The sequence below is a fragment of the Dipodomys spectabilis genome, unplaced genomic scaffold (assembly GCF_019054845.1).
Source record: "Dipodomys spectabilis isolate Male_0828 unplaced genomic scaffold, ASM1905484v1 ptg000107l, whole genome shotgun sequence".
NCBI classification, from domain to species: Eukaryota; Metazoa; Chordata; class Mammalia; order Rodentia; family Heteromyidae; genus Dipodomys; species Dipodomys spectabilis.
The window spans coordinates 2523489-2543091 of record NW_024870784.1 but is presented as its reverse complement, the minus strand read 5'-3'; the positions used below and the strand labels follow the sequence as shown (position 1 = coordinate 2543091).

Here is a 19603-nt window from a genome sequence, read left to right as displayed (position 1 = left end):
CAATTGAATATTTAAGAGGATAAAGTAGACAGTATCTGATTACAAAAAGTACCAAACAACAATAACTAAATCTGAGCCTGGTACCAGTGGCTCAAGCCTATAATCCTGGCTTCTCAAGCGGCTGAGATCTTAAGATTGTGGTTCAAAGTCCGCCTGGGCAGAACAATCTATGAGACTCTAATCTCCAATGAACTATTCAGAAAAAGCTGGATGTAGCACTGTGGCTCAAGTGGTAGAGCACTAAGTTTGAGTACAGAGAGGCTCAGAGACAGTGCCCAAGCACTGAGTTCAAGCCCCAGGACTGGCACACACACACACACACACACACACACACACAAAGAAACATTAAATTCGAAAAAATTAAGGGACTTGAACTCAAAGTCAATTTGCTTTGAAACTTTAACTGCAAAACATATGCCCTAAATATCAGCTATTATGATGTCGGTGTGTGCCAGTTATAAGTGAACACACACTGGACACCTGTGTGTGTGTAAGAGGTGATGTTATGCTAGATAGAAAAGGCCATATGTCATGGGGTAGTGACCTGCGGGTCACACCATTGGCATTATTTTACAAAAGGAGGTCACTGGGGCAAGTGCATCCAACACTCTTTTTGAAGTCTAGCTCACTCAATGAGAAACGAATAGAAAGGGCAGCCAGATTCACTTCATTCTTTTTGCAACATCTGAATACGCATGCTCAATCTCCTGGTCTGCTGGACAGGTATTAGTGAACTCATCTCTAGCGTAAGCATTGTTCAAGTATCTCCAGACGCCAGTCATTTCAGAAGGGAATTCAAAATCTCTGTATTTCTTGGCCACAATCTGCAAACAAAGAGGAAATGATCAGTAAAGGGGAAAGTCCACCATCCTTGATCAAATCAGACCGTCCATTCTTCTGAGGCTCTTAACCAGCTCCTGAGGTCACAGCACATCATGTGGGCTGCCCACAGTGGCATTTGACTTTTATCAGGGCATCTTGGGGAGAAGGTAACATGGTCCTGGACTCAGAGCAGCCACTCCGTGTGGTCCTGCCCAAGGCCACAGACCATCCTTGGGATGGCCCAAATTCAGTGAATTTCTCCTTGCTTATTGCAGTTACCTTTCCATGTATTCCATCACTAAAGATTCATGATAGATCTTGGCTTGAATTGTGCCAAGATCACCATAAAGTACCCATTCTTGTCTTGTGTGTGTGTGTGTGTGTGTGTGTGTGTGTGTGTGTGTGTGTGTGTGCATGCGTGCATGCGCATGTGAGCATGCATGTGTATGTGTGTATGTTTATATGTATATATGTATGTTTGCCAAGACTAGGGCTTGAACTCAGGACCTGAGTATATTCCCTTAGTTTTTTGTTGTTGTATAACTGGAGCCACAGTTCTGCTGCTGGCTTTTTGGTGGTTAAGTGGAGATGAGAGTCTCACAAACCTTCCTGCCTGGTCTGGCTTGGAACTATAATCCTCAGATCTCAGCCTTCTTTGTAGCTAGTATTACAGGCATGAGCCACCAGGCCCTGGCTTAGAGTGCCCATCCTTTATTCTTCTTGTTGCAATCCCAAGTATTGTGCATGTTATTCAGACAGATGTCCATCATTCTGCTCCTGAGCAGAACCTTTGATTGTGGGCCTGCCATGTGCAGAGGTCCAACGCACAAGCAGAACAGCATATTCCTCATTATCATGGAAACAGTGCTTGCAAAGAAAGGATAATTCACAGTGAGCATCATGAGAAACGCAGCAGGGTAAGGTGTTTCCTTGGGTGGAGAGGTCCAGGGAGGGAATTCATCACAAAGGGCAGTGCATAACAGTGACCAATGTATCTGTTTGGTGGGGCTGCTCTAACAAAATACCAATCACCAGATAGTTTAGAACAAGAAAATGTATTTGCTCATAGTCCTGAAAGCCAGAAGTCCAAAATCAAGACTAAGGTAGAGTCCTTCTCTCACAGCAGGTTCTAGGAAAGGATCTGTCTTGGACCCATCTCCCAGCTTCTTGTCATAACTCCAATTTCCCATGCCTATCTCCCGGTATACATGTCTCTGTTTCACTGCAGGGGTATCAGCCTTATTGGAGCCAACAGGTCAGGCCAACTCCAACCTGACTTTATCTTCACTAAAAGCATCTACAAAGATCCAGTTGCTAGATGAGGCTGTGTTCTGAGGCCTTGGTGGGCCGAGCAGCAGATAGGAATCTGGGCTGGGAGAATTCAACAATCCAATATGCAATGCAGACCAGGGATTTCTGCCTTGTCATCTCCAATCTCCTATGACTTCAATATCTAAGCCAAGTCACCATGGAATTCACCACAAATTAGATCTTCAGCGCTTATTTCTTTGTAATTGGAGATCAGCAGCCATCAATACAATGTGACAGCAAATTAGGACCAAATGACTTTTAGAAAGCCTCTAAAATGGTTTAGCCTCTCTTGCTTCAATTCAAATGTATCAATGGGCTTGTTAAGAATTCTACTTTCCTTGTCTTGTTTCCGTTTCTCTTCAGGGTAAATCTGAAAAGTCTATGCCTTTTATGAATAGCATCTTGCTTTAATATTTTTTAATATGTAATACCTTTGTGCCTTTCTAAGTGTAAGCATGCATTCATGTGTGAGAAACCTTCTGATAACTTAGAAGAATTTAGTTTATCTGTTTCAATGGTTTCCTTTAACACACTGAATTACAGGAATTCTCTTTGAAACATGGCTCAAGCTTTGAGTTCGTCCCCTAATACTGTTAATTAGTAAATAAATAGAATTCTTCATTTCTTGATATATCAACTCTGACTTCTCATGGCAACAAATGAGGTTAATCAATTTGTATATCTTAACATTTCTTCTCTCTCATCTCCCTTCCAGTGACTATAACAGCATTCAGCTTTGTTACACTGTGACTTTGTGGTGTCCCTGTCCCTGTTGATGGGCCTTCATCCTTGTTTAGATTTAAATCTTTGCTTATCCCCTGTCTTTTTGTCAATACATCTTCTCTGTTCCTAGAATTTTTTTCCCTTTTTCTGGGGAAAGAGTTTGAACTCAGGGCCCCATGTTAGCTCTGCTTCACTTGCTCACCAGGTGATCTAACACTTGGGCCATCTTCCAGTTCAGACTTTTGAGAATTAGTTTGGAGACCAAATCTTACGGACTTGTCTGCCCAAGCTGGCTACAAACAACAATCCTCAGATCTCAGCCTCCTACATAGGTAAAATTACACTTGTGAACTAACAAGTTCCTGTCTTGTTTCAAGATTCTTATTTTGATTATCATTTTATTATTTCATCATAGAGCAATTTTTAAAAGCTTAAGAATGCTTATTTTAGTAAGATTAGGAGTCCAGGTAGAAATTACAAATTTCAGGGATATAAAATCCTTGCATTGTACATCATACAGCCTTTCCTTTAATTCTCTCCAGATGTTAAATCACTATTTTTTTATTTTTAATGTGATGAAGACACCTGATGTCTGTCTGAATTTCTTCCCCATGTAGATAGCTTTACTATTTTATTATTATAATGATCATAATCATTATCATTATTATTATTGTTGCTGCTATTATGATTATTATTACCTAGCTAGCTGCTACATGTAGACAAGATTTTTTTTCTTTTCCCTTATAATTTCTTTGTTGTCATAAAATGATAAGCCATGTTAAGGAGTAACATTTAGTACAACTCAGGCATTCATAATGTTGGGTGATCTCTTCCACTAACTGTCTCTTTCCAGAGCCCATACCCACGAAGCTGTCACCCCCAACTTCCCTCCTGCTAGCTCCCTGTCAATCATTAATCTACCCTATATAAAACCCACTGATAGCAGCACATTCTCTGTGCACTAACCAGGCCCCAAAGGCTGAGCCCCAAAGCCCTCCCCCCACCCCGGCCTGCAGACTCCAGTCTCTCCCCTCCCGTCCACCCTCTCCACAGCAAGGACACAGTGTGAGTGCATCCCTCGAAGGTAAAGTGCTGGAAGTCTGGGACTGAGTGGGACAACACGGGAGGCAGTGGAACTTCTGACCTAGTAGGGGGTTGTTGGAGTGGTCTCTCAGAGGAGACTGAGGGAGGATACGTGAGACCCTGGTGAGTACTTGCAATGTGGTTGTTACAAGCGAGCAAGCCCAGCCCTTCCCCTCTGTGGTGTCCTGCCTCACTATGTCTCACGATGTTTCCCATGTCCGCAGGAGAGCGCGGCCTCCTTCCCTGAGGTCCTCACCAGCGCTGCCAACACCTGCACCAGGCCACACTAACACCACGAGCCAAAGCAGCTCGGATCTCTTCTTTACATAATACCTAGCCTCGGGTCTTTCATGATAGCAATGGAAAACGAATTGCTAAAATGCCAACGTGTTCGTGAAAATCTCAAGAGGGATGGGGAGAATGGTGGAAGGGGTGGCACTGGTCAAGATGCACTGTGCTCATCAACTGACATGTTGAATGGCACTGGTCAAGATGCACTGTGCTCATCAACTGACATGTTGAATGGCACTGGTCAAGATGCACTGTGCTCATCAACTGACATGTTGAATGGCGCTGGTCAAGATGCACTGTGCTCATCAACTGACATGTTGAATGGCACTGGTCAAGATGCACTGTGCTCATCAACTGACATGTTGAATGGCGCTGGTCAAGATGCACTGTGCTCATCAACTGACATGTTGAATGGCACTGGTCAAGATGCACTGTGCTCATCAACTGACATGTTGAATGGCACTGGTCAAGATGCACTGTGCTCATCAACTGACATGTTGAATGGCAAACCCTTTGTACAACTACTCAAAGATAATTAAAAATTAGAGTTTGAAAACAAAACTAAAAATCCAAAAGGCTGATACTCTCATTTCTTGAGCATACAGAAAAGCTTGGAACATTCTTGAATTTGCTGGACCAAATCTTCATTATATTTTTTCATCTGCCCTTTTTGTTGTTTTTTTTTTTCCTTGCCATTTTCCTTCCTCCCCTCTTTCATTAGCTCTAGTCCCACAGAAGTCCTCCTTGGATTTGCAGTTGTCTTTTAATGAGGCAGATACACTGAAGCTTTAAAACAATGTAGAAAACGAGGACAAAGTGGGGGCGGTAGAGTAGCCTGAATGCTCTTGCTCAAGCACACACTCAGCAAATACTATCTACCCTTCTCCAGAGATATAGTAGAGTTGGGATCCCATTACATTATGGTTAGGGTAAAGATAAGTGTGAGATTCTGCGTGCCTGTGGCTCATGCCTGTTAATTCTAACTACTCACAAGGCTGAGATCTTAGAATTGTGGTTCAAAGCCAGCAAGAAAGTCCATAAGACTCTTATCTCCAATTAACCAGTGAGAAGACAGAAGGAGAGCTGTGGCTCAAGTGGTTGAGTGAGAGCCTTGAACAGAAAAAGCCAAACGGAAGTCAGATGTCCTGAGTATCAAGCCCTAGTATGGCATCCACATGCACACAGCACATGAATGCGTGTGCACACATGCACATGAATGCGTGTGCGCACACACACACACACACTATTAGTGCTACCATTGGAGGTCCTCCACTATTAAACTCACAGATGAAACCTGAGGTCACCATGGCTGAAAAGGTTGGACAATTTACAGTCTCGACCTGTTGGGAGGCTATTTCTTTTCTCTGCTTAGCATCCACCAAACAAAAGGCCACCTCTCTTCTCTTCTCCTGCTCCATTTCCCCTTCGAGCTGTTCCTTTGGATGAGAGGTGATAAGCTGTACAGATGGTGAATCTTCACAGCCCTCCTTCAATTCAGCCTCCGCAGAAATCTCAACTTAGAGGTGATTTCTGCAGAGATGTGCTCTGCCTCCTATCTGGCCCTCAAACACCGAAGTCTGACTTGGATGTTGAGGGATTTTTATTATGAAACAGTGGATCACATCCTTTTTGGGGATGCTGAACTTGGCTAAAAATATGGAGACACGAGACTCAGCCCTGGGCCAGTGCACTCTGGTGCAGTTCCTGTCCCTTCGGGTTGGTGATGTCATTCTTTTGCAGTTTCATAAAAAATGATGCTAACACTCTATTTTTATGTGGTTGCTACTGGGTTTCAGGAAGGGGCATTAATTATAAATCCCCTCACTCTCTCGTCTTTTACCATAATTCCCTCAGACTGAGCCTCATTTCCTTTCAGAATTACCCTATCCTGGAAGGTCATTAAGCAGTTTGGGATCTTGAGTACTAAATGGCTTTGAAATTTTTGCTTCTTGGTCTTACACTGGAATTCTGGACTGCTTTATCTCACTTTGAAGTTTCTCCCTTCCCCTGACACGTAAAATAACTTCCTCTTCCCTTTTTGTGCTGACATTGGGGCTTTAACTCTGAGCCTCATGTTGTCTCTTGACTTTTTCACTCAAGGCTAGCACTATACCGCTTGAACCACACCTCCACTTCTGGGTTTTTTGCTGGTTAACTGGAGACAGGAGTCTCTTGGATTTGTCTACCTGGGCTGGCTTTGAACCTGGATCCTCATATCTCAGCTTCCTGAGTAGGTAGGATTATAGGAGTGAGCCATCACCACCCCCCCCTCCACACCCTTCTTATAAAGAGTGCTAAATAAGTAGCAATTAATACTGCCCGGCAGGGATTCTTAAGCTCACACTGGAGAACTACTGGTCCAAGAAGTCTCTCATCCCTGACAGTATGTGACTCGTGATTCTCTTGGAGTCATCCACTATCCAGGAAGACAGAGGCCAAGCCGAGGAGATGTCTGCTGCTTTTAGCTGCTGAGGGTTTGGGGTTGTGTTTGAGTTTGAATACCAGTATTAGAGCTTGTCCCTGGGCACCATCCTTTAGCTTTTTCACTCAGGGTTGGTACTCTACCATGTGACCACACTTTTGACTTTGGCTAGTTAATTGGAAATAATAATCTGCTGAGGCTGGCTTCCAACTTCAATCCTCAGATCTCAGCCTCCTGGGTAACTAGGATCACAGGCTTGAGCCACCAGCACCTGGCTTGAGAGTCAATATGAAGAGCCAATAGAACTCTCCTTGGACATATCTAGAAAAAGCTAAAGATCCTTAGCTTCTCCTACTATTATTAACAACACATCACCTCCCAGCCTCAAGTGTGAAATGCCAAGCCAGTCCTGCATTCCTCGGATCATCGCTTTCATATAACCTCAGGCTGTGGACGGTAGGCTAAGCAGTTTGGAAGAGCAGTGGGGCAGAAGGACAGGGGTCAAGGTCACACTACCTCAGGGGAACCTCCGGAGCCCATCCTCCCATGAAGGTTGGCATTTGACTGCCTCAAACAGAAATGAGCTAGTTTGTCATTCAAATTCACATTGCAGGTTGTTTCAATGTTTGGCCCAAGGACAAGTGAAAACAAAGTCACACAAAGCCTCATTCATGCAGTCAGCACAGATGTCAGGAGGAAAGACAAACCTTAATAATGTGGAGCTTGGGTAAGAGGTTGCAGTCTGCCAGGGTGAGCTCATTCCCATCCAGAAACTTCCTTCCAGAAACAGCAACATCTTCGGCGATCTGGGCATCTATTTCATCTGGCAAAGGGCTGTTCAAGTAATTATCCAGCTTCTTCAGGGCCCGTAACAGGTTCTTTTCATAAACTCAAACGCAAAGGCAAGAAATTGCTATGTTAGGCCGTGTAGGTTCACGTCACTTACTTTTTTCCCTTTTTTTTTTTTTAGGTCTGAGATTGAGACTTGAAATAGGTACCTGATGCTTTCGCTCACTGGCTAGCACTCTACCCACTGAGCCATGCATCCACCCCTCACATCACTTATCTCTAACGAGGATGGAGAGAGCTTGAGATCCTTCCTGAGACCTGGCCAGCCAACAATTGGTGTCAGAAAGAAAGAACATGGCTGTAGATGTCTGAATAAGGACTCGCTCCACCCTGGAGAATTATTGTGCTGAATATACAGAAGTGGAGCTGTGGCTCAAATAATAGTGTGCTTGCCTTACGTGAAAAAGCTAAGGGATAATGCCCAGGCCCGTGATTTCAAGCCCCAATACTGGCACACACACACAAAAAAGAAGTGTGAAAAGGCTGTAACAAGGTAAGCACTGGCCAAAGTAACATTTAAGCAGTGACAAACTCCTTGAAGGTGTTTATTTTACTCTAATAATGCCAATTTCTGCTTCCCAATTCCAAGACCACCTCAATGTCTTCGAAGTCATGTGCAGAGTCTACACTGGAAATATATCGGGATAATAATGGCTCACATCTATAATCCTATCTTCTCAAGAAGCTGAGATCTGAGCAGGAAAGTCCATGAGACTCTTATCTCCAACTAACTACCAAAGATGCAGGAAGTGGAGCTGTGACTCAAGTGGTAGAGTACCAGACTTGAGTCAAAAAAAGCTAAGGGATACTCAGGAGGCTGAGATCTGAGGATCACAGTTCAAAGCCAGCCCAGGCAAGAAAGGCTGTGAGACTCTTATCTCCAATAAACTACCAGGAAACCGGAAGTGGCACTGTGGCTCAAGTGGTAGAGCACTAGCCTTGAGCTGAAGAGCCTAGGGACAGCGCCCAGGCCCAGAGTTCAAGCCCCATGACCGACAAAAAAAAAAGGCTAAGGGACAGTGCCCAGGCTCTGAGTTCAAGATCCAGTACGGGCACAATTTTTTAAAGCTACATTCTTCCCATATTTCCAGACTCTTATCATGACTCTCTCTAAAATCAGTGTGAGTTCCTAGGATTGTATGTGCCACAGAGACCACATAGAGAGAGAGAGAACAGGAAGAGCAGAGGTACTCACTGTCGTTTGTGTCCTTCTTGGTGTTTTTAATAAATGCTGAGAATTTGGCAAATACATCATTTCCAGCAGAGTTAGATTCGGGGTGCTGAGTTCCCAGTTTAGGGTACCTTGAAAAGTTCAAAATCGGAGGATCACAGAAAAGTCATGTTGGAGTTAGAATAACGCAAAGAGAAAAAAGATATCTCTTTCTGTGGGTGGATACAAAACAGAGAGACTCCCTTTGTATTCCCAATCTTCATCTCCAAAGTTGGGTAGAGGCTCAATATGGGAGAACCACCTTAGGGCCAAAGATTTGTTTTTTCCTGACAATCATCAGTTCCAGGACAATCATTGCTGGTCTAAGCTCCCTAGCTAGTTGAATGAAGGGAATGGACTAAAACATTTCTTCTAGCCCAAAACTCCATGGCCCTGAATCCTAGCACTAACTCCTTACCTCCCCATAAAGCACCTGAGAAATGGCCACACACACACACACACACACACACACACACACACACACACACACACACACACCCTGGACAGGTCATCACCTCCTAATATCCCACCCCCTCCACCTCCACCAGATGTGGGTGCAGTCACTAAACCCAGGCCACTGGAACTTATGGTGTCTAATCTGCTTGGTTTTTCCTGTGTCAGACCATGGGATAATGAAAGGATGATGTCCCACAGCCACAGTGAACCAAGCCACGCACAGACAAGAGCTTTGCAATGGTCTGTTCACGCTGGTTTTATCAGCCTACCTCGGGGGAGCTAACTTCTCCTCTAAGAATTCTTCGATCTTATTCACATCTGTCTGGACTTCACCATCAAAAGTCATAAAAGGAGGGTTTGTGCCGGGAGCCAGATTCTGCAGGTCTGCGGGTTTCCTGAGTAGAAAGGAATAGCAGTCCTTTAGGATTTGCATTGACTGCCAAGGTCTAGCTATATCCTCCCCAGTCTGGAAATTAAGAGCCTGGAGAAAATCAGTTTTCCTGGTGGCATATCCAGCAATGGTGTTGGGATGGACTTCAGGGAGATCCTCAGCTGGCCCGTCATGGGGACAGCAGGGGCCAGGGCCTCCAACTTCACAGTCAAACCATTCATCCCACATCTGGACTACACTTCAGGCTCCTGGAACTGACATGCCCATCTTACCATGAGTCCTGACTTGTGCGTGCACATGTGTGTATGTGTGTGTGAGCCATGCGCGTGGGAAATGCAGGGCAAGCTACTTGGAAGGCCCGTACACCCTTGTCTTACCTCTTCAGATCCACAGTTGTCACATTAAATATCACACCTTTGAGCCAGAGGATCATAAAGAGACGCTGTGAAAATGGACAGTTTCCGATACTCTCCCCGTCATAGCCAGCCTGCAGATGGGAACAAAAAAAAAAAAGATCTTTATCTGAGCCAGTCTCCATGAGCTATCCGCGCCAGATACCACAGTGCGCACACACAGCCAGTGTGAATTTTTATGAATGGTCATAAAACCATAAATAGCCTGCCGAGACCATGCAACTCGGGTCTGTGCCAAGTTGTGGGTGGGTGTGGGGAGAGAGAGAGCACTCACACGTCCACATATACGCATGTGTACATGAACACACACACACACACACACACACACACAGTGCAATGCACACACACACACACACAGTGCAATGCACACACACACACACACACACACAGTGCAATGCACACACACACACACAGTGCAACGCACACACACACACACACACATACACACACACACACATACACACACACACACAGTGCAATGCACACACACACACACAGTGCAATGCACACACACACACACACACAGTGCAATGCACACACACACACACAGTGCAATGCACACACACACACACAGTGCAATACACACACACAGTGCAATGCACACACACACACACACAGTGCAATGCACACACACACACAGTGCAATGCACACACACACACACAGTGCAATGCACACACACACACACACACAGTGCAATACACACACACACACACAGTGCAATGCACACACACACACACACACAGTGCAATACACACACACACACACACAGTGCAATGCACACACACACACACACACAGTGCAATGCACACACACACACAGTGCAATGCACACACACACACACACACAGTGCAATGCACACACACACACACACACAGTGCAATGCACACACACACAGTGCAATGCACACACACACACACAGTGCAATGCACACACACACACACACACAGTGCAATGCACACACACACACACACACAGTGCAATGCACACACACACAGTGCAATGCACACACACACACACACAGTGCAATGCACACACACACACACACACAGTGCAATGCACACACACACACACAGTGCAATGCACACACACACACACACACAGTGCAATGCACACACACACACACAGTGCAATGCACACACACACACACACACACACACACACAGTGCAATGCACACAGGCTTTTCTTCCTTCCCTGTCACCCACCACTTCCAGTCATGTTGGGCCTTGGAGTACAAGTTCACAGAAAGAAAGAACAGAAAGCAGGAACTCTTCTCTTTTCCAAAGGCAAAAAAAAGAACAACTTCTTTCTTTCCATCTTCAGATCTGAGAGAGGCAGCAAGGCCCTCCACCCAAAATGATCGCGTTTAAAAACACCTTGCCTGGCTTGTGCACTGACACACCATCTCGTGCCATGTACAGGATGTATGTTTTGGATGATATAAACTGGACATGAGAAATTCTATTCCCCTCCTCTGATTCGCAGAGGAGTGACGAGGAATACGTGTAGATTACTACACAGCTGGCTTCCATGCAAAATAATTGCTTCCGAAATCCCTCAAAGCAGTTCATGTCCTCTCATAACCCAAATGCAGACACAGATAACAACTCACTGAACACAGCAATCTTCTTTGGGTTTGTGGTAGAGTAGAAAGACAAGCCGGGTGTCAGCGGCTCATGCCTAGCTACTCAGGCAGCTCAGATCTGAGGATCGTAGCCAACTGAGGCAGGAAAGTTCATGAGATTCTTGTCTATAACAAACTAGCAAGAAGCCAAAAATGGAGCTGTGGCTCAAGGGATAGAGTACTAGCTTTGAGCAATAAAGCAAAGGGACAACATTTGGGCCCTGAGTGCAAGTCCTAGTACCGGCAGGAGAGAAAAGAAGAGGGGAGAGAAAGAGGTGTTGGGGACATAAGAGAGCTTCCTGTGGAGCTTCATAACCCCAAGTCAAACAAATGCTGGCTCCAAGTCTAACCAAGGCAGTTCAGAAAATTTTCTTCCCATTCCATCTTTGCTATCCCATGAATCTTTGGCATGGCCAGGGTGCTAATAGCTACTCTCATGCTGCTGAAAGGTGGCTTACACATGCTCCTAACATCCTGCTATTCTTTAGGTGAGTGTGTCACCCAGAAGGTCTGGAGGCAGAAGCCTATTGCCCAGTGAAGTGGCATTGAGAGGTGGTGCGGGCCCTTTAAGAGGTGGCACCTAGTAGATGGTGTTAAGTTACTGAGGTCACAACCTTCAGAAGAATTAGTGTTGGTGTCAGTGAGCCTCATAAGAGCAAGGTGTTGTAAAAAGAACAAGGCCAGGCCCTTCCCACCACCGCCTCCCTGTGTCACCACGAGATCTCTATATGAACTCCTGCCCTGTGTCTCGGTCCCCGGGAGAAGCACACAGAACCCTGGGTTCAATGGACCTCTTTTCTTTGTACACTGCTCAGTCTCAGGTATTTTGTGACCGACACGGGAAATAGACTGATACACATCCTCAGGTTTCCTGTAACACAACCACACTAAGGGGACGTGAGCACCGCCACGTGCAAGCCACAAAGTCCACAAAGATAGAAGAAAGTGAAGAAAGCTGAGAAGATTCAGAACGGTGGAGGAATGCAAGGCACAAGGTGAAGAAAAGAAAGAAAACGTGGCTCAAGAAAACTGAGTGAAAACTTGTTCAACCTCTTTGGAAAGCAGTATGGAGGTTCCTCAAAAGACTCCACATAGAGCTCCCCTAGGACCCAGCAATCCCACTTTTGGGCATTTACCCAAATGATCACAAACAAGACCACACTAAAGCTACCAGCACAACTATGTTTCTTGCAGCATTATTTACCATAGCTAAGATATGGAACCAACCCAGATGCCCCTCAGTAGATGAATAGATCAAGAAAATGTGGTATATATACACAATGGAATTCTAGGCCTCCATCGGAAAGAATGACATCGCCTCATTTGTTAGGAAATGGAAAGACTTGGAAAAAATTATATTAAGTGAAGTAAGCCAGGCCCAAAGAAACATAGGTCCCATGGTTTCCCTTATTTGCAATATCTAGTATATGTCTGTGACAAGCAGAAAAGGTCAGATAAGTTAATGTTAGATGAAATGAACCCCAAGATAAGGATTCAAATGTTTCTTCTTTCTTGCAATTGTTTCTAACATATTTATTTGGGGGGGGGGGATGTCTAGTCGTGGGGCCTGAACTCTGGGCCTGGGCACTGTCCCTCAGCACTTCAGCTCAAGGCTAGCACTCTACCACTTGAGCCACAGCATCACTTCCGGCTTTTTTCTTTTTGCTTATGTGGTGCTGAGGAATCGAACCCAGGGCTTCAGGCATGCAAGGCAAGCGCTCTACCACTGAGCCACCTTCCCAGCCCCTCTAACATATTGATAAGATGATTTCTTTGTTGCTTTGTATGTCCCTCCCCCACAGTATAATCCCTCTTTCACTGTATTTGATGTTGGTATAATTTGTGGAGGGGAAGGGAAAAAGCAAATCATTTAAATAGGGATACAGGTGGACCCATTGTAACAATGAGAGGTACAAGACGTTATGTTGAAAAAACGAACTTTACAACTTTGGCCGAATGGGGGGAGGGAGGTACAGGCGGGGGGATGGGAAGGGGAAACAAAGGAGGAGGCAACAATGCTTGATAAGAAATGACTCGTTACCTTGCCCATGTAATTGCAACCCCTCTGTACAGTATTTTCACAATTAAAAAAAAAGAAAACTGAGCCAAGAGTTTCCTGGAGGTGACCCTGACTTCTGTGACCTGAAGGGAACCCCCTGTAGGACAAAAGACCACTCGCTAGAGGACGTTCTGACAGAGGATAAATGACAGACAACCGTGTTTTAAGAGACCTGATAAACTCCTTCATAGAAAAGGAAAGCCATTTTCTTATTGTTGTTGTACTGGAAATCAAACGCAGGGCCTCACAAATGCTAGATCAGGGCTCTACCAGTGAGCTAACTCCCCACCCCAAAGGAAATCAAGTGGCCAATAGAAAGCTTTATTAGCCAACGAGACAATGCAACAGAAACCACAAGGAGACACTACCACAGACCCACCAGAATGGCGAACAGGTTTGACAACACCAAGTGTGAACAAGAGCTCAAATTCAGGCAACCACTCTGGAAATCCAGCAGTTCTCTGCCAAAGCTAAGCATCCCTTTACCCGAAGATGCAGAAATGCTACTTCCTACAGAAATATGTGCACCAAGACACATTTAAGCAAAGCTTCTTCATAGCTTTAGAATGGAAGGCTGAACCTGAAAACAACCCAGACACCATCACCACCGAATGTGTTGTGTTCACACCTTGAAATACTACACCACAGTGAAAAAGAATCAACTACAATTGAAACAACAGTGTGAATGCATTACACACACACACACACACACAATGTGGAGAGACCGAGTCAAAAGAGTCCCAGCACAACTCAGTGTAGGTGCTCAAACTCAGGGAAACATGTATGTGGACACAAGTCAGAAGAATACCAGACAAAAGGGAAAGACCTAGAAATGTCAGGAAGGACCCTTTCTAGTGGAAGAGCTATTCTGTGCTGGGACATGGCTTCTTGGGTATATTCAACTGATGAATTCTTAAGATTCCAGTGTTTGGTCAAATATAAAGTTTATCTCAATCCAGAAGTGTCTGGATTCAGAGGGGTCTCAGATGAGGCCCAGGAATTTGAATTTTTTAATTACAACTTCCCCAATATGATAGAACAGGTGGTCAGGGCCACAGTTTGGGAAACACAGCCCTAACCTAATGTCAAGCAATAGCCAAGATGGTACGCTAGTGCTAGCCATGTTTGAGCCTGACCCATGGGGAGACAAGAAGATTTACACGGCTTTCTAATTCATAAATAGCAGAATAAGCATGGAGATGGTGACTGAGCTTCATTTGTTAAAAATAATAAACAATAAAGACACCAATAAAGCCAGAGCACTGAATTTAGAGTCTCCTATGCTCTGAGCCTAGCTTCTACACATCCTCCAACCAGACTTCTCTCTGTCTCCAGCTGGCATCTATTTGTCTGTCTGCCTATAGTGGGGAGGGTGTGAGAAGTCCCCAAGGTAGCCTTTATAAAGCTCTCTGCTGTAGATGAATCCCAAAGTATCACCCAGCCTCACCCCCCCCCCCCACGGCCGGCCATTCCAGCCTAGAGGTCACACAACATCCCTGCTGGCCTTGAGCAAGGGCGAAGGCAGGGCTGGGCTATGGGAGACCCAGGGCTGGCTGCCTGGGAACGTGGCCCATTGGCCCATAGCACATCCTTGCCTGCTGCAGCTCTGTGGACAGTCAAGCCAGGCACAGAAGGGAGAGGGAACCTAGGGACCCAGAGTCACACTGTTGGGCTGGTCCTGACTTGTCCTGCAATTTAAACCTCTTATTTTTATAATAGCTGCACCTAAGTACAGTAAAGTCTAGAATAGGGTCTGGTAGAGCCTGGCAATTGTTCATTTGTCTTCCCCCTGCCTCTCTAGCCTTTGGAAGCCTGCCATTGCTCCTTTTGAGTGTGGCAAATCCCTGTGGAGACCCCCCCTGGTCCTGATCAAGCTCACCTTGACAATGAGCTCTGTGTCTGGAAGGAGCCACAGCAATTGGAGAACCACCGGGTGACTCCACCCAGCTCCCCACTCCAACACTCTCCAACTCAAATCTGTGTTTTCTTGCCATTTCCTGAATCCCAGAGCTCTCTCTTTAAGAGGAACAAAGACTCCAACAACCTTTCTTTCTTTTCTTCTCTTCTTTCCTTTTCTTTTTGCCTTTTTTCATTCCTCCTTCCTTTTTCCCCTTCATCTTTTTCCCTTTCTTTCTGCCCCTCTTTCCCCCTCTCCCTTCTTTCTTTCCTTCCTTCCTCCCTTCTTTGCTTCTTTCCTTCCTCCCTCTCTTCCTTCCTTCCTTCCTTTCTCCCTCTCTTCCTACCTTCCTTTCTTCCTTCCTTCCTCCCTCCCTCTCTTCCTTCCTTCCTCCCTCTTCCTTCTTTCCTTCCTTCCTTTCTTTCTTCCTTTGCTTTGGTCATACAGAAAAATCACTATGTAGCTTTGAACTCACAATCCTCCAGCCTCTGCCTTTTGTCATTTTTTTTGGGGGGGGGGGTTCCTTTGTGGAGCCTGAACTCTGGGCCTGGGCGCTGTCCCTCAGCTCTTCAGCTCAAGGCTAGCGCTCTACCACTTGAGCCACAGCGCCACTTCCGGCTTTTTTCTTTTTGTTTATGTGGTGCTGAGGAATCGAACTCAGGGCCTCAGGCATGCAAGGCAAGCACTCTACCACTGAGCCACCTTCCCAGCCCCTGGCCTCTGCCTTTTAAAAGCTGGGATTGCAGGTATTTACCACCATCTGGCTCACCAGACATTTCTTTAAAAATAAACAAAAATCGCCTTTGTCATTCAATGCCGTGAAAATGCAGACTTCACATGCTCCTTTCTGCTCTGCAACTGGAGGCACACATGGTGCGGGCAGCGGAAGACCAAGCCACAGGCCACAACACAGCCCGGATGGACGCTGCAGAAGATAATGAGGAAAGCTCCTGTGTGCGCTTCCCCCCAACACTACACTCTTCCAACACCATGTGGCCAGGGAACTGAAGGCCGCTAAGCATGTTAGAGGAATTAGCTAGCTGCCCCAACTGCCAATAAAACAGGATTTACATATCCAGTGTTGCTTCATCTTAAATTGCTCTAAAACTTTTTACTTTTTTTCCTGTCTTAGTCTGTTGTAAATGAGGGGGTTACGGGAACACGGCGGGAGTGACAGGACGCCTAGCTGCCTAACTTTATTACTTTAATGTGCTTCAGCGCTGAGACAGTGCCAGCAAACATAAAGGCGAAGATATGCCATCTCCATAGCGATTATTGAGCAATAATGGGAAGGGATGGTCCTGATCGCACTCATTAGCCAGACAAGATGATAGGATAAATACCTCGACGTGAGGAGAGAATAACTGACAGTTGCCATAATTAGCATGCTCGTTGTATGTATGAAGTTTTATTTTTCCAATGCTGATAATTCTCTCCAGCTAATTGCAACTCTGATTCAAACTTTCTCAGCAGGGCTCTCAGCCTGCAGGGGGAGTTTTCATATTGTACATATTTCTGGTTAAAAAAGAAAAAAAAAAAATCAGATGAAGTAGTTTCAGAGATCAAGAGTGTTTCTTTTCTGTTTTTGTTTTTTGTTGTTGTGACTGTTGGTCATGGGGCTTGAACTCAGGGCCTGGGAGCTGTCCCTGAGCTCAAGACTAGAGTGCTCTACCACTTCGAGTCACAGCACCACTTCCGGATTGTGGGATTTCCATACCCAGGCTGGCTTTGAACCATGATCCTCAGATCTCAGCCGCCTGAGTAGCTAGAATGATAGGCGTGAGCCACCAGCACTGGGCTGAGAGAAGCTTTTATTTCCAGTGAAGACCTAGGTGCCTGGGATAACCCAGAACTGCACATTTGCCTTTCCAATTCTTTTTTTTTTATTATCTACCATAGCAATTATCAAGTGAACACCCACGCTTTTGATGTGTTCCAAGAAACTCCTTTCCCAAGCGACCCTTGCTGTGGCTTTGGGGATGCCCGTGGCTCGATCAGCTCCTCTACTGCCCCCTGCAGCCCCTCCAAGGGGCCTCCCAGGCCCAGCTGGGCACAGTCCCAGCAGGAACGTGGAGGGGACAGCTCTTCACCCTGGTCCTCTTGAACGGACACCCATCCTCTCACTTCTGCACTTACTCCATCCAGCATTTCTGGAAAAGATGTTTGCTTTCCTTTTCTAGTTTAGCTCCTTCTAAGTATTTTGAGCTTCTGGCAAATGACCTTTCTGAGGCTCTGGAGGACAGACCACACATCGTCTTTCAGGAACGCCGCTCCAGCTACCACCACCTTGGACAGGCCCTGGCTTCCTGGTGCCACCTTGACAAGGGTAGAACCCTCGGGATGATAGCAGGGGCTCCTCAACACCCCACCCTCCGACTTCAGCCCCCCCCCCCACCTCCATCACCCTCGCTCCCTCTCTTCTTTGGCTCTACCTTCTTTCAAGAAAATTCTCAGTGTTCCTAAATGGTAGACGCATACTGTGAAGTAAGCACTTTATTCTTGCCAAATACAATGCAAAACAATTGCGGGGGAGAAAAAAATAAAGGAAGAGGCCGTCACTAATAGTCTAGCTCTTTTTTGTGTTTTTTTAAAGACTAGATCCCAGCTGAGAAGGTAGAGGTATGTCCTGGGAACCCAGAAGTCTTCCACGGCAAAGGTTGGGAGGAAGTGTGGTGTGGGAGAATGAGTCAGTACTCAGAGAGGAGCAAAGTGGCCAAAAGAATGAGCCAGAAACAACTAGCTTCATCCGTTTCAGATGCTCTAGCAGAATGCCAGGCTGGCTCATTCATTCATTCATTTACTATTCTATGGTGGCGATGAAAATCAAGGCCTGTACCTGTCAGAAGGTGCTTTACCACTTGCACCAAGCCCCAGCCCTTTGGTTTGCATTGTGTCTCTGAGATAGGGGCTTACTAACTTTGCCTAGACCCAACTCAAGATCCTCCCAGTAGCTGGGATTGACAGATATGTGCCACCCTACCTGGACTGAGTAATTAATAGTGAAAATAAATTGGCTTCCTGTAGGTCTGGAGGCTAGGAAATCCACTATCAAGGTGCCGGCCTTTGATCAGGGCTTTGATGCCACATGGTAATGTGGTACAGGGTACCACATGGCCAGGGAGAGAGAGAAAGTGGAAAATGGTGAATACATTTCCGACAACGCCACGGAGGGCTCCCAGAACCAGGGCATCGATCCTGGCATAATGGTGGGACCCTGAGCAACTGATTTGATCTTCTTCGTCCTCGGTTTCTCCATTTTAAAAACCAGGGATCATGTGAGTGATCATGTTACTGATCTACTCCAACATCCTGGGCGCCTATTACAGGTAGCTATTATTGTCATTATCATCATCAGTATCATTACTCCTCAACCTAATCACAGCAGGACAATTATGAAAGCCAGGGTCGTTTTTTTTAACAAGCCTCAATTAGAATGATTTTCACACCCAACTCCACCGTTCTTAAGGAACCCCTGACTTTTTAGTCCTTAGACCTCGTCCAAGTGGAAATTAAGAACTGGAGTCCTTTTCTTTAATTACAAAGAGAGCCGATCTTCAGCCAGAAAGCCAAAGGGGAAGACCTTGCCCTGGCACTCACTCATACTGGAGTCACATAACTCTCTCTGTAAAGAGTCCGGAAGAAAGAGCGTGTGAAGGGCTATGCCCCTCCTGACCACGGCAGGGCTGACAGGTCCAAGGGAGAAAGTGAGATTCAACCCTCTGCTTCTACAAGGAGACGGGCTGGTCTCCTTGTGAATGGCTCCGCCGCAGGGACTGCTTCCCTCTGTCCAACCCTCTGCCTCCTCCCAGGCCCAATCTAAGTTCTGCACTGTGTCTGCGGCCTCAGCCCTGCCACAAGTGCTGAAGTGTCGCTCACAGCCTCCTGCTGGTGAGCTTCCCTCAGGGCGGGCCCTGCAGCCTGCTATCAGGAAAGGAGCTAGTGTCTTCCAGCTGCTCCTCTGATAGCTTCCTTTCCTTCAGAAACACTCCAGAAAACCCATCCATCAGGTAATGGCCACTCTTCTTGAACGTTCTAGGAAGGACCCTGACACAC

General features: G+C 45.9%; 1 protein-coding gene across 1 annotated transcript in view; it reads right to left on the bottom strand.

The window, feature by feature from the left end:
* Nucleotides 1–317: 317 nt before the first annotated feature.
* Clic6 (chloride intracellular channel 6) overlaps nt 318–19603 on the bottom strand; it is a 37259-nt gene continuing 17973 nt past the window's right edge. Inside the window, exons 2-6 of the mRNA XM_042687302.1 lie at nt 9936–10045; nt 9437–9562; nt 8697–8803; nt 7360–7541; nt 318–824 (exon numbers count right to left, since the gene is read on the bottom strand). Coding sequence (XP_042543236.1) covers nt 663–824; nt 7360–7541; nt 8697–8803; nt 9437–9562; nt 9936–9991 — 633 coding nt within the window. The 5' untranslated portion in view covers nt 9992–10045 and the 3' untranslated portion in view covers nt 318–662. The remainder of the gene's footprint in view (nt 825–7359; nt 7542–8696; nt 8804–9436; nt 9563–9935; nt 10046–19603) is intronic.